This window comes from Amblyraja radiata, chromosome 2, assembly GCF_010909765.2.
Source record: "Amblyraja radiata isolate CabotCenter1 chromosome 2, sAmbRad1.1.pri, whole genome shotgun sequence".
NCBI lineage: Eukaryota > Metazoa > Chordata > Chondrichthyes > Rajiformes > Rajidae > Amblyraja > Amblyraja radiata.
In genome coordinates this window covers 147,120,432-147,136,083 of record NC_045957.1, presented here as the reverse complement: position 1 = coordinate 147,136,083, position 15,652 = coordinate 147,120,432, and the positions used below count along the sequence as shown (strand labels likewise).

Sequence of the window (15,652 nt, the reverse complement as noted above, 5' to 3'; positions counted from 1 at the left end):
CCACAGATTCACCAATCCCGAGCCGTTGCTGAGATTTTGGGCAATGCTTCTCTGGTGAAAAGTTATTAAGTTACCAAAACAATAGTCTTGATGTCTGAAGTGACACTCTAATACTTCAGTTCAAATCCCACCACACCCATTGTGAAATGTAAACTTAGATTCAGATTCAGATTCAACTTTAATTGTCATTGTCAGTGTACAATACAGAGACAACGAAATGCAGTTAGCATCTCCCTGGAAGAGTGAACATAGAATATGAGCAATAAATACATCTATTTACACGTATACAGACATAGTGTTCCTGTGGGAGGAGTGGCCGGTGGGGGGGGGGGTGATTGGCAATCACCGAGGTACATTGTTGAGTAGTGTGACAGCCACAGGGAAGAAACTGTTCCTGGACCTGCTGGTCCGGCAACGGAGAGACCTGTAGCGTCTCCCGGATGGTAGGAGGGTAAACAGTCCATGGTTGGGGTGAGAGCAGTCCTTGGTGATGCTGAGCTCCCTTCGCAGACAACGCTTGCTTTGGACAGACTCAATGGAGGGGAGCGAGGAACCGGTGATGCGTTGGGCAATTTTCACCACCCTCTGCAGTGCTTTCCAGTCGGAGGCAGAGCAGTTGCCATACCATACTGTGATACAGTTGGTAAGGATGCTCTCGATGGTGCAGCGGTAGAAGTTCACCAGGATCTGAGGAGACAGATGGACCTTCTTCAGTCTCCTCAGGAAGAAGGGACGCTGGTGAGCCTTCTTGACCAGAGTTGAGGTATTGTGGATCCAAGAGAGGTCATCGGAGATGTTGACCCCCAGGAACCTGAAGCTGGAAACACGTTCCACCTCCGTCCCGTTAATGTGGATGGGGGTGTGCGTGCCGCCCCTAGACTTCCTGAAGTCTACAATGAGCTCCTTGGTCTTCTTGGAGTTAAGGGCCAGGTTGTTGTCAGCTCACCATGCTGCTACGAGCTGGACCTCCTCCCTATAGGCCGACTCATCGTTGTTGCTGATGAGGCCAATCACCATTGTATCATCTGCATACATGATGATGGTGTTAGTACCATGTACAGATGTGCAGTCGTAGGTGAAGAGGGACTAGTGGAGGAGGCTCAGCACACAGCCCTGTGGAACGCCGGTGTTCAGGGTGAGGGTTGAAGAGGTGTGCTTGTCTAACCTAACAGACTGGGGTCTGTTGGTTAGAAAGTCCAGTATCCAGTTACAGAGGGAGGGGTCGATGCCCAGGTCACCGAGTTTGGTGATCAGTTTAGAGGGTATAATGGTGTTGAATGTAATCGATGAACAGCATTCTTATGTACGTTTCTCTGTTGTCGAGGTGGGAGAGGGCTGAGTGAAGTGCCGTTGAGATGGCATCCTCCGTACTCCTATTCTTGCGGTAGGCAAACTGATAGGGATCCAATGTGTGGGTTAGGCAGCCTTTGAGGTGTGCCAGGACCAGCCTCTCGAAGCACTTGGTGATGATGGGGGTAAGTGCAACTGGGCGGAAGTCGTTGAGGCGTGCCACAGTAGAGTGTTTTGGCACCGGCACGATGGAGGTGGTTTTAAGGCACGTGGGGACAACTGCTTGGGCAAGTGACAGGTTGAAGACGTCAGCACAGGCCCTGAGGATGCGCCCGGGGAGATTGAAAAGACAAAACGTTGAAAACCGATTAATAATGTTGACTTTCTAAACTATTTTTTGTGTCATTCACCAACAGCTTGCAGTAAACTGGAAGTGGCAGATATCATTTTCCTCATTGATGGATCAAGAAGCATATATTACCTAGATTTTGACAAAATTACGCGTTTCATAGAAACTTTAATCAACAAAACTGAAGTTGGCAAAACCAGGGTCCAAATTGGAGTGATACAGTTCAGCACACAATCGAGGCTGGAGTTCCGCCTTGATCAATACTCTGAAAAGAATAAACTGCTGGAAGCTCTTCATGACATTAAACAGCTGAATGAGGAGACCAGCACCGGTCGTGCACTGACGTTTGCCATAGACTACTTTGATGCCTCACAAGGGGGTCGTCCCGGTGAACGGCAATACCTTATTGTAATTACAGATGGGAAAGCACAGGATGAAGTAGTAAAACCTGCTAAAGCCATAAGGGAAAAAGGGATTAATATTTTTGCCATTGGTATCTACAATGCTAATAACAGCCAGCTGGTGGACATCGCAGGATCCCAGGATAAAGTTTATCATGCAGAGAATTTTGATGCCCTGAAAGACCTTGATAAGTTGATCTCATTTGAAGTTTGCAATCCATTTGAAGGTGAGTTTTAAAAAAAGACTGAGATCCGTGCAGCATTAATCCACTTTGGGGAGGAACCTTTCAAATGATTAGTACAGGTGTCAGGGGTAATGGGGAGAAGGCAGAGTGGTGAATCTGTGGAATTCTCTGCCACAGAAGGTAGTTGAGGCCAGTTCATGGGCTATATTTAAGAGGGAGTTAGATGTGATCCTTGTGGCTAAAGGGATCAGGGGGTATGGAGAGAAGGCAGGTACAGGATACTGAGTTGGATGATCAGCCATGAATGGCGGTGCAGACTCGAAGGGCCGAATGGCCTACTCCTGCACCTATTTTCTATGTTTCTATGTTTCTAAGGCAGGAGAATGGGGTTCAGAGGGAAAGATAGATTGGCCATGATTGAATGGCGGATGAATGGCCTAATTCTGATGGGATGGGATGAATGGCCTAATTCTGCTCCTAAAATGTATGAACAGGAAATGGTGGGAGTCCTGCTCACAGCAAATTTGGGGAAAATTACCATTATTGTGTCTGAAGTTTACCATTGATTTTCTACATTTAAATTACCATCAACCATGTTGAGGAAGTGAGCCTGGTTAGGTTATCCGTTGACATTCTCTACTAAAGTTGAGTTATGATTGCTTCTATGGGTGTAGCCGAACAGAACTTCAGTGAAGCGGTTATTTAACCCTGGCAATTCATTTGAGTCTGGAAGCCTTTACTCTCCAGGCTCATGTTGTTCTCAACTACGATTCAACCATTTCTACACCCTAGATAATGGGAGGGAGGCAATTTTAATATCCCTTATCTCATGGTGAATTGGATTCAGTGTATTAGTGGTATAGTTGGAAATAATTCCCCATGTTTTTACCTCCAAAATCTGGATCCATTTTTCTTTTGACTTAGCCCAAATAACGTGTTGATGGGGGAAGGGAGAGTTTGAGGTGCATTGATGTGGAGGAAGGTGGGATAGAGAGAACAGTGGTGCATGGAATTATTTCCAGAGAGTTTTTCTAATTTTGAATGCCCTTTGCACAAAGTATTCCTTCCTTTTGTCACCTCTAAATAGGTTAGCTGCAGTTTAAATTGTATCCGGTGTCAGTCAGAGGAAGAAATAATTTGCTTCTCAGTTAGATTGTTTTTAATATTTAATTTTAATGACACTTTAATAACTGAAATTAAAGGCCAATTAATTCAACCCGTTTTATTTTAAACATTATTACCCTGGAACTATTCTGATGGACGGCTTATATATCCTTTCTCAGGTGCCATGTATATGCAATAAAAAACTTGGCAGTGAAAAGGTAAAATTACCTTCTCACAGTTGTGCAATCACGCAGTGTTTGTTCTTACTTCTGCTGCTTGTTTGTTCTTATTTTTTCCCGATTTTGTTTTTAATAGCATGCAAGAGAATTGAAGTTGCAGACGTTGCATTTGTGATGGATGGTTCGACCAACATAACCATACCTCAGTTTGAAAACATGAAGAACTTTATGGTGGCCCTGGTAGACCGTTTCGAGATTGGCAGGGATAATGTTCAAGTTGGAGCCATTCTGTACGGGAACTACCCGCAGATTATATTCCAGCTTGATAAATTCACAAGCAAAGCCGAAATGAGAGATGCAATTTTGCAATTACAGAAGAAGACAAGTGGATCCAGGTACACTGCCAAGGCACTACAGGCTGCAAAAGAACTTCTGACTCTAGAAAAGGGTGGGCGAAGCAGGACAAAAGTCGCCCAGTTTGTTATTCTCGTTACTGATGGACCAGCCCGAGATGCAAAAGATATTCCAGACATAGCTAAATCCTTGAACGATAATGGCGTGGGAGTCTATGCCATTGGTGTAACTGGCGCCAACAAAAACGAACTTGTGACAATTACAAGTTTTGAAGAGAAATACTACTTTGCTTTGGACTTCAGTGCTTTGAAGGGGTTAACCAGAGTAATCGCTCAGTTGCTGTGCAATCAAACCAAACCTGGTGAGTATGTAATTCTGTAAGACGTATTATGAGGAAACATGGGTCAAAAATCATGACATTAGTGGAACCAATGAAATATTTAAGTACTACTAGACCAAGTGCAGACCCGTTGGGTCTGTTGCCCCAATGCGTGTGGGGGGGGGGGGGCGGCATGCGGCGTCACACACACTAACCACCCCCATACACACACTAACTACACCCCTTGATATATTAATATTATTAATTTGCTCCTTTTACCCCATAACCGCCCTATCCACTGACGCATAGCCCCGCAGGCGTGTCTAGAGAGGTGGGGGGGGGGCAGAGAGAGAATGGGGAGAGACAGAGAGAGAGACAGACAGAAGGGCAGGAGACAGAGGGAGGGGGGGGGTGAGGGGGAGGAGGAGAGGGAGGGTGGGTGAGGGGGGGGGGGAGGGTGGGGGAGGAGGGGAGAGAGAGATGTCATGGCTGATCATCTAAAATCAGTACCTTGTTCTTGCTTTCTCCCATATCCCTTGATTTGGTTAGCCCTGAGCTAAATCTACCACTCTCCTGAAAGTACAACATGCCATTGAATTCTAGATGTGGATGCCAAATGGTGGACACATTTTAATTTAATTGGGTTAAAGTGATATGCAGAATCTTTTCAGAAATTATTTCTGTAATAAATACAACAGGTACTTGATTCTGTGAGGCAGAAATTGTTTCAGTGACTGAGGTATCTGGTTAAATAAACTTACAATGTACGATAACTTATTGTAGATTAATCCAACATTCCTAAATGTTGGTAATGTGGGAATGTTGAAACTATTTCCAAATTTGTTTAAAAGCAAAGCTTAAAAGTCGTTTCGTTGTTGAAAATTAATTGCTTATATAAATTATCTCCTTTACGATTCCAATTGATAATTTTATCCATTACAATCCTTAGATCAAAGCATTCATGGAACAAGAAATTATTTGAACATTTTGTCATTCATATCGAAAGATATATGTCATTAATTTTCCCAGGATTTAGTTCATTCTTTTTTCTACAATGACCAACTAAGGAGTGACCTTATTTAAAGATATAAAGTGGCTTGACAGGGTAGATGTTTGGATGTTTCCACTACCGCGAGAGTTACAAACAAGGAGACTAAGCTACAAATTAGACGACTGGTCATTTAAAACTGAAGCTACAGAAACATTACTTCTATTAGAGTGCAGCGAATTACTGGAATTCTGTGCTCCCCAAAGGTGGTGGAGGCCAGTACCTGGGATATATTTAAGGTGACGTGATAAGTGTTTGAACGATCAAGGAATTGAGGACTATGAGTGATTGTCACAGATGGGGAGAGCAGGCCAGCATAGGTTGTCCACATTGTATGGAATGACAGAGCAGGCTTGAGGGCCTATTCTGCTGCTCATATTTTCCCATGTTCTTAAACTGCAGGCAGATAGGACACTTGTCCAAATCGGTGGAATTCCCTAAACATTCAGGTTGGGTGCTGATGGTGTCTGAAGCTTTTCATTCCAGTTCATGATTCAATTAATTCAATGATCCAATTCAATGAATTCAATGATTACTGCAGGCCAGGTAAAGGATCTTGAGCAGAAATACTCCTCCAAGCCCCAGAAGAAGTCTTGAACCTGCCTTGGATTGTAATTGCCCCTCACATGGACAGCAAGCTATTGCGCGCATGTACTTCCAATGTAGGATCTGTGAGGATCAGGCTCTCTTGAGTATTCTGCTCAACCTGGCTCCCCACATACTCTGAGGCGGGGTAGACAACTCAGAGAAAATATGGGGAAGAGCCATGGGTGCAGTATTACGGGTGAGGGGGGCGTGAGCCAGCGAAGGGGACCAGAGGGGAAGGGGGTGGGGGTGGGGGTGTGATGGGGACTCTCAGTGGGCGCTGGCCACTTCGCTGGCCGTTCTCTTCCGCCGGGAGTCTCCGCTTTCCGTTTGGCTACATCGTTTGGGCCATCCAGAGCCTCCAGCAGCTGCAGTAAAGATGCAGGGGGGGAGAGAGCTTGTGGTGTGTGTGGGCAGGGGGAGGGTTGTGAGGGGTGTGTGGAAGGGAGGGCTGTGTGGGAGGGAGGGGTGTGTGCGTGTGTGTGGGTGGGGGGGGGGGGGGGGTGGGTTGCGGTGTGGGGGGTAGGGATGTGGGGGCTGTGGGGTAGACAGCTCGGAGAAAAGACGGACAAGATCCATGGGGGAGTATGCGGTATTACGGGGAGTGGGGCAGGAGTCAGCGAGGGGGACCAGAGGGGAAGGGGTTAGGGGTGCGATGGGGACTCACAGCGGGCGCTGGTCGCTTTGCTGGTCGTTCTCCGCACGGCTCACGGACTCACTCAATCAACACTGTTTGCGGGCTCAGCCCCACCTCCGGGACTTTATTCTCCTCGCCCTGCCCAGTGATTAACACATCGGGTGCCGGATGTGGCGTTACCTTCATACAGAAGTGGCGTTACCACGGTTTTTAAACCTTCATAACTTTTGTAATCTTTCACCGATCAGAACAAAAGTTGGTGCAATTGGCGCAGAGGAGAACGGTGAGTGAGCTGGCAAAAATCCCTAGCGATATAGGGTACCATTTTTTGCGCAAATTAAAAAAAAACGCAAACCGGAAGAGGACAAGACGATGACAATAGACAATAGGTGGAGGAGTAGGCCGTTCGGCCCTTCGAGCCAGCACCGCCATTCAATGTGATCATGGCAGATCATCCCCAATTATTACCCTACTCCTGCCTTCTCCACATTTCCCCTGATTCCGCTATATTTAACAGCCCTACCTAGCTCTCACTTGAAAGTATCCAGTGAACCGGCCTCCACCGCCCTCTGAGGCAGAGAATTCCACAGACTCACAACTCTGTGAGAAAAAGTGTTTCCTCGTCTCCGTTCTAAATGGCTTACCCCTTATTCTTAAACTGTGGCCCCTGGTTCTGGACTCCCCCAACATCGGGAACATGTTTCTTGCCTCTAGTGCGTCCAAACCCTTAACAATCTTATATGTTTCAATAAGATCCCCTCTCATCCTTCTGAACTCTGAGTGTACAAGCCCAGCCGCTCCATTCTCTCAGCAATTTTCATTTCACTGCACATCTCGTATGTGTATGTGACGAATAAACTTGACTTGACTTGGCATATGATAGTCCCGCCATCCCGGGAATTAACCTTGTAAACCTACGCTGCACTCCCTCTAGAACAAGAATGTCCTTCCTCAAATTATGAGAAATACTCCAGGTGTGGTCTCACTAGAGCCCTGTACAACTGCAGAAGGACCTCTTTGCTCCTATACTCCACTCCTCTTGTTATAAAGGCCAACATGCCATTCACTTTCTATTTTAGTAACAGTATATAATGAGTCCACGTGACAATGAAAGGTAGAAGCAGATATGCAGATTTTTAGATTACTGAACTCACTTCCACCCTATCAAAATTTTCAAAAGTGTAATCGATAATTTTAGTCAGACCAGTGTGGAAGCAGAGAGTCTTAGAGCTATACAGCAGGGAACCAGGCCCTTCGGCCCAACTTGACCAACATGCCCCATCTACACAGATGTGCAATAGAAAGAAATCGAAGGAACTGAGGTACAGGTTAGATGAGAACTGAATAAACACTGGAACCAGCTCAAGGGATTGAATATGTGGCACAGTGGCGCAGAGGTAGAGTTGCTGCCTTGCAGCGCCAGGGAGCCTGGTCCGATCCCGACTGCAGGTGCTGTTTGTTTGGAGTTTCCCGGTGACCAGCGTAGGTTTTCTCCGGGAGATCCAGTTTTCTCCCGCACTCCAAACACCTTCAGGTTTGTAGGTTAATTGGCTTGGTATAATTGTAAATTGTCCCTAGTGTGTAGAATAGTGTTAGTGTGTGGGGATCGCTGGTTGGCATGGACGTTGTGGGCCAAAGAGTCTGTTTCCGTGCTGTATCACTAAACTAAACTAAACTAAAGGACTTCCCATTTGGAAGCATTGAGAAATCTGAGCATTGAGGAATCTGCCACACACATTTCAGATAATAATGTGTCAGTGCTGGGCACAATATGGAAGCACATTTAAAAAGGCAGTTGAATAAGTACCATTTCCAAAATTAAATAATGCACTAAATACCCATTTCTAAAGGATTTATTTGAAAACTTTGCAGGTATTTTCAAAGATAATTTTTAAAGTTCATGATTATTTTGCAAGGCATTGTGCAACATTACGCAAATGTATAACTTTTGCAAACAACCAGCTATGCGTTGAAATGCACACAAAAAAACAATTGATAGCCAAGAGAAAATGCAAGGCTAAAAATTAAAGAACGCTGCATATAAATGACATAGTCAAATATTTTCATGTACTCCTGGCCATCAATAGAATTGTTTGGACATGGCTTTTTCATGCCCGTGCATGTTTCGATTAGCTTCATGTATTTTTGCATTCTTCTGCTGCCATTAGCTGGAACTCTGCAGCTGCAGAGACATTGACATACCAAGAGCAATGGCCTATCTATGAAATAGTTGGCTATAATAGTGTTTGATGCTGACTGAAATGCTCAATGGCATTTCCTGTAAAAAATCAAGGCAGGTCTTATCTCAAGCCAAAGAATTCTTCCACCCTGTTCTTCGTCAACTTGTAAGCATCTGCACACAGACTTCTTCATTTTATTTCTTCACAAGAATTTTTCCTGCACTTCACATGTACAGAGTTGGGAGTAATATATTGGGGCAGCAGAGGTAGAGTTGTTGCCTAATGCCCCTGTCCCACTTAGGAAACCTGAACGGAAACCTCTGGAGACTTTGCGCCCCACCCAAGGTTTCCGTGCGGTTCCTGGAGGTTGCAGGTGGTTGCCGGAGGTTGCAGGTAGTGGTAGCAGGTAGGGAGACTGACAAAAACCTCCGGGAACCATACGGAAACCTTGGGTGTGGTGCAAAGTCTCCAGAGGTTTCCATGCAGGTTTCCTAAGTGGGACAGGGGCATTACAGCGTTTGCAGCGCAAGAGACTACGGGTGCTGTCAGTACGGAGTTTGTACATTCTCCTCGGGACCACATGGGTTTCTCCAAGATGTTTGGTTTCCTCCCACACTCCAAAGACGTACAGGTTTGTAGGTTAATTTGCTTGGTATAAATGTAAAATTTTCCCAGTGTGTGTAGGATAGTGTTAATGTGCGGGTATCGCTGGTCGGATCGGATTCTGTGGGCCGATGGGCCTGTTTCTGTGCTATATCTCTAAACTTGGAAGATTAGAAGGAAGGATACATTTTCACCCAGAGAGTTGTGAATTTGTGGAATTCTCTGCCACAGAGGGCAGTGGAGGCCAATTAACTGGATGAATTTAAAAAAAAGAGTTAGATAGAGCTCTAGGGGCTAGTGGAATGAAGGGATACGGGGAGAAGGCAGGCATGTGTTATTGATTGTGAATGATCAGCCATGATCACAATGAATGGCGGTGCAGGCTCGAAGGGCGAAATGGCCTCCTACTGCACCTATTTTCTATGCTTCAAGGCAGATCTTATCTCAAGCCAAAGAATTCATCCACCCTGTTCTTTTTTTTTTTTTTTATATTTTATTTTATTAGAAGTAAGTACAGTCATATGGCACCAAAGTGCCTAATATATATTTTCATAATACATTTTATGTACAACTTCTTTTTTTTTTTTTTTGTTACACTGAAAAAAGATTAGAATAAGAAAAAGAAGTTAGATAGTAAAGGATAGAAAGATGTGAAATATATAGTGTGTGAAAAAAGAAAACGAGTAAATGAAAAAAGTTGAGAGAGAGAATAGAGAGAAAAAAAGAAAAAAAAAAAAAAAAAGAGGAGATCATTATTTATAGTCTTGACCAACCCTCGTCCAGTCCTGAAACAGTTATTTTTTACAATTGTGTTGCACCATATGATTCCAAAAAAACGACGAATGGAGACCAACTCGTTATGAATTGGTCTGATTTATCCATTAGGAGGAATCGCATTTCCTCAAGATGAGCGGTGTCCAACATACTTGCAATCCACATTTTAAGCGTTGGTATTGATGTACCTTTCCAAAATTTAAGAATTAATTTTTTTGCTATTATTAAACCATAGTTAAGGAATAGATTTTGAGATGTGTTCAATTTATTCCCATCTTCCATTACGCCAAATATAATCATTTCAGTATTAGGTTCCATTCTTGTCTTGAATAATTTTGTAAATATTTCAAAAATATCATTCCAGAATCTATAAAGTTTTATGCAGGAGACTAAGGAGTGTGTTATAGTTGCCTTTTGGGCTAGACATTTATCACAAGTGGCGGATATATTTGGATAAAATTTGTTCAATCTTGTTTTTGAGTAATATAATCTATGTACAATTTTAAATTGAATTAAATTATGTCTTACATTAATTGAACATTTGTGAATATATATCAGGTATTTTTCCCATTTAACCTTCGTAATTTTTATCATTAGTTCCCGTTCCCACTCTTCTCTAAGTACCTCTGTCGATGGTAGGTCTATATTTAGAATACTATTATATAAATATGATATTAATTTTTGTGAGTCAGCTTCAATATTCATTGCCTCTTCCAATAAGTCAGGAGTTACTTTTTGATATCCTTGTATATATTTTTTCACGAAATCGCAAATCTGAAGATATTTAAAATATTGGTTGTTTTTCAATTTAAATTTTAATTGTAATTGTTGGAATGATAGTAAGTTTCCCATTTCATACATATCCCCGATCCTTCTAATTCCGAGACTTTCCCATTGGTTATATGTCTTATCAATAAGAGATGGTTTAAATAAAGGGTTATTCGCTATTGGCATTAACAGTGATAGATTTCTTAATTTTAAAGATAATTTTATTTGTTTCCAAATTCTTATTGTACCATATATAATTGGGTTCTTCTTATATATTGTGTTATTCAGTTTTTTTGGGGAGAAGAGGATCGTTCCTATATTACTAGGATGGCAATCCTCCTTCTCCATTTTTATCCATTCTGTCTGTTGGGTAGCACTATCCAACCAATAAATCATATTCTTAATATGCACTGCCCAGTAATAATACATAAAATTCGGAAGTGAAAGTCCCCCGACCTCTTTTGGTTTACATAAATGTTTTTTTGTGATTCTATGTGATCTATAGTCCCAAATATAATTAGTAATATTAGAGTCTAATTTTTTTAAAAAGTATTTTGGTATATATACCGGTATAGATTGAAATAGGTATAATAATTGTGGTAGGAAGATCATTTTTATTGCATTTATTCTACCTAATAATGATAAGGGAAGTGTTTTCCAAAATTTAATCAACGTATTAAGTTTATTTAATAAAGGCATGAAATTAGCATTGAATAATGCTTTATATTTTCTAGTAATCTGAATACCCAAATATTTAAATTTTTCTGTTGCGATTTTAAAGGGGAACTTCAGTAAGTGTGTAGGTTCTTGAGGTTTTAATGTCATGATTTCACTTTTATTCCAGTTTATTCTATATCCAGAAAAAGACCCAAATTCCTCTATTAAGTTTAATAAATTTGGTATGCTCGTTTGTGACTTTGTAATATATAAAAGTATATCGTCTGCATATAATGAGATTTTATTCTTTGAGTCTCTGGTATTATAGCCCTGAATATTCGGATGAATTCTTATACTTTCAGCCAGGGGTTCTATCATAAGGGCAAATAGCAGGGGTGATAGTGCACATCCCTGCCTATTACCCCTTGATAGTTGAAATTTTTGAGATAACATGTTATTAGTTAAAATTCTTGCCATCGGTTTATCATATAATAATTTTACCCATCTTATAAAATTCTCTCCCATATTAAATTTTTGTAGTACTTTATATAAGTATTGCCACTCTACCTGATCAAATGCTTTCTCTGCATCCAAAGAAATAATTGATATATCTTCTTCCTCTACTTTATGCGAGTACATTATATTAAACAGACGTCTCAGATTATTAAATGAGTGTCTTTTAGGTATAAACCCCGTTTGATCAGGGTTTATCAATTTACTAATATATTTGCTTAATCTTCTTGATAAAATCTTTGCTAAAATTTTCTGATCTGTATTTAAAAGTGATATAGCTCTGTACGAGCCCGGATCTTCTAAATCTTTATCTTTTTTTGGAATAAGTGTAATAGTTGATTCTGTTAGTGTTTCAGGTAGTTTGTTTTCTTTAAAAGCATGGGAGTATAAATTAAATAAATAAGGGGTTGTTATCTCCTGAAATTTTTTATAAAATTCATTATTAAAACCATCTGGTCCCGGTGTCTTACCATTTTTCAGCGATTTTATTGTTTCACCTATTTCTTTGATTGTAATTTGAGCTCCTAATTCCTCTTGTTCCAAAAGGTCCAGTATTGGAAGATTACAATTATCTAGAAATTTTTTTATTTTACTATCTTCTCTTTTAATTTTAGATGTATATAAGTTTTGATAAAATTGGGCAAATCTATTATTAATATCTTTAGGTAGTATTAGTAATTCTCCTTTCTCTGATTTAATTTTGGTTATAGTATTTTCCTTTTCTTGTTTTTTCAATTGGCGAGCTAAAAGCTTATGTGGTTTGTCACCAAACTCAAAATGTTCCTGTTTTGTCATTTGGAATAGTCTTATTACCCTTGCCGATAAAATTCGATTAAGTTTAAATTTCAGTAATATTATCTTATTGTGTTTATCTGTCGTGGAATCTTTGGCATTATCCATCTCTAACTGTCTGATTTCTTGTTCTAACAACAATTGTTCTGTCTTATTCTTTTTATTTTGAAAACTTTGATATGAAATTATAATTCCTCTCATAAATGCCTTAAAAGTTTCCCATAGTAAAGAAGGCAAAGTACCTGGTATATCATTTGTATCGAAAAAAAGTTCCATTTGTTGTTTTAAATATTGATAGCCTTGCACATCATTTAAAATATGTGTATTAAACCTCCAAAAAAAATTTTTGCCCGGCATTCCCTCAAATTTTACTGAGAATGTCAACGGGGAGTGATCTGAGATACTACTAATGTGGTATGTTGGGTTGTTTGTATATGGCATTAATTTCATATCCACTAAAAAATAATCAATTCTTGAATAAGTTTTATGCACCGAAGAGTAAAACGAGTATTCCCTTCCAACTGGATTAGCAGATCTCCATACATCTATTATATTCGTATTTTTTATATATGTATTTAGAAGTTCGCTAGTTTTAGATTTTAAATTACTCTTCTTTTGTTTTGCTGATTTATCTAGATATGAATCTAAAACACAGTTAAAGTCCCCCCCTATTATCACATTTTGGTAATTAAACTCTGATATTATGTCAATAATTTTATTGAAAAAGTGGGGGTTATCAAAATTCGGAGCATAAATATTTATCAAAGTTAGTGGGGTTGCATAAATTTCACCCGAAACTATAATATATCTTCCCTCTTTATCTGATATGGTATTCTTTAATTTAAAAGGAATACCTTTCCTAATAAGAATAGCTGTACCCCTAGATTTAGAAGTAAATGAGGAGTAGTATGTTTGGCCTATCCAATTCGCCTTTAATCTTATTTGTGTTTGTTGTTTCATGTGTGTCTCCTGCAAAAACATTATGTCGCTTTTCAACGATTTTAGTTGGGCAAAAATTTTACCCCTCTTAATTGGTTCGTTGGCACCCCGTATATTCCAACTACAAAATGTAATTCCTCCATTCTTTATTTGTCTATCGTCTTGCATTGTAAATCAGGGTAATATTCCTGAATCATATGGTGCAAACAAATACCTCAGAACTTTAGGACTTGGGTGGTCATCCCGGTTTATTAGATTTATATTGCATCTCCTTCTTGTAAAGTGCCTTAGAAAAAGAAAAAAAGAATGTGATACACAATTACTTTCAAAAAAATTAAACAGATAAAAATCTTGTTTGTGCTTTAAAAAAAAAGGTGCTATTAAGGTATCTAAAGGAGGATACCTTAAAGACGAATAGCCATCAACGATGGCAAAAAATGTATAGACCTCCGTGATGTTGTTATACATTGAGCTCCTCCCCCTAGGCGAATCCTCATAAAAAGTTACATATCGTTTCATATTGTGTTTTTTCTTATATGAGTTTATCAAATCAATGCTAGTGACAGCCGAGAGAAAAAAGAGACATAAGGAATAAAAAAACAAAACAAATATAGAACAAACATATACACGATTATATAAGTATATATGTCCCTCTAATTTATCCAATCTTAATCTAATCTAAACTTTCCCATATATATCCACCCTGTATTCTTACATAATATCCCATTCTATAACTACCATACATCATACAAGCTGGTACCAAAGGGTTAACTACCGTACAAGCAGGTGCCAAGGGGTTAAACTTTGAGCTTTGCATCCAAGGTTGAATATAACCAAGCTCTCTGAATAACACATTCCAACGAGATAAGCTTTATAATTGTCTGGGTAGCTCGGCCATTTTAATCAGTTCAGAGCTTTGTAAAAAATTCAGATTTCTTCATTGTCGGCAGCTTGACCCGATGTTTTCTTAACAATATCCTCTGCATACTTTAAAGCTTTTCCGGGAGCTGCAAATGAGCGTTCAACGCCGTTATAAGTTATCTTCATTTTTCCGGGAAACAAAATTCCATATCTTACTCCCGGGACTTCCCTCAAAGTGTGTCTTGCCGGTGTAAACAATCTCATTTTCTGGACTACCTCAGGAGAGTAATCGCGAAATATTCGCACATCATCCCCACGGTATGTCAGCTTTTTCCCATGAGTGATCTTTTTCAATATAAATTCCACTGAGGAGATGTCACGGAATTTCACAATTATCTGTCTTGAATCATTTGTTCCTCTTCCAACTCGTTTAGCGACGTCTGTTCTTGGTTCTTCCGACAATTCCAACACATCTTTGAGTAAGTCAGTAACGAAAGTACATGTTTGAGATTCATGTCCCTCTCGTCCTTCCTTTACTCCGAGAATCCTCAGGTTATATCTCCGATTTCCTGAATCCAGGTCCAGACATTTATCAGTCATTCTTCCAAGTTTTTCCTCTTCAGTTTTCTGTGATTGTTTCAAATTCTTTATTTCCGAGACAATCTCTTTATCTCATTCTCCATCTCTTCCATTATCTCATCCAGCTTTCCGATATCATCACTTATACCTTTAAATTTCTTGTTGTAATCATTTTCAATTCTGACACACTCTGAGTTTAATCTCTTATCAAATTCCTTATACTGCTTTTTGAGTTCTTTTAACTCACTGCAAGTATTATCAATTTTTTGAGAAATATTCTCCATATTAGTTTCCATACTCTGTTTATTACTTTCCATGTGAGAGTCCATACTTTGCATCTTCTCCAGTGTCATGTTAATTGTAGCAGTCATATCTAAAAGCATTTGCTTTACCTCTTTCTCCCTCTTGTCTCCTTTTGTTGCCATTTCAAGCAGAGACCCTTGGCTGTAAGAATCTTCTTCTTCTGTCGTTTGCAGAGTATCCAAAACTTCCTCGAGCTGAAGGCTGATAGTATTTTTCTTTGGCGCTCCTGAAC

General features: G+C 40.2%; 1 protein-coding gene across 4 annotated transcripts in view; it reads left to right on the top strand.

Annotated features, from left to right (window-relative positions):
- LOC116970261 (collagen alpha-6(VI) chain-like) overlaps nt 1-15,652 on the top strand; it is a 324,046-nt gene that overhangs the window by 21,564 nt on the left and 286,830 nt on the right. For all 4 annotated transcript variants that reach the window (XM_033016947.1, XM_033016955.1, XM_033016943.1 and 1 more), the window contains exons 6-7: nt 1,707-2,267; nt 3,645-4,223. In XM_033016947.1, the coding sequence (XP_032872838.1) occupies nt 1,707-2,267; nt 3,645-4,223 (1,140 nt within the window). The remainder of the gene's footprint in view (nt 1-1,706; nt 2,268-3,644; nt 4,224-15,652) is intronic.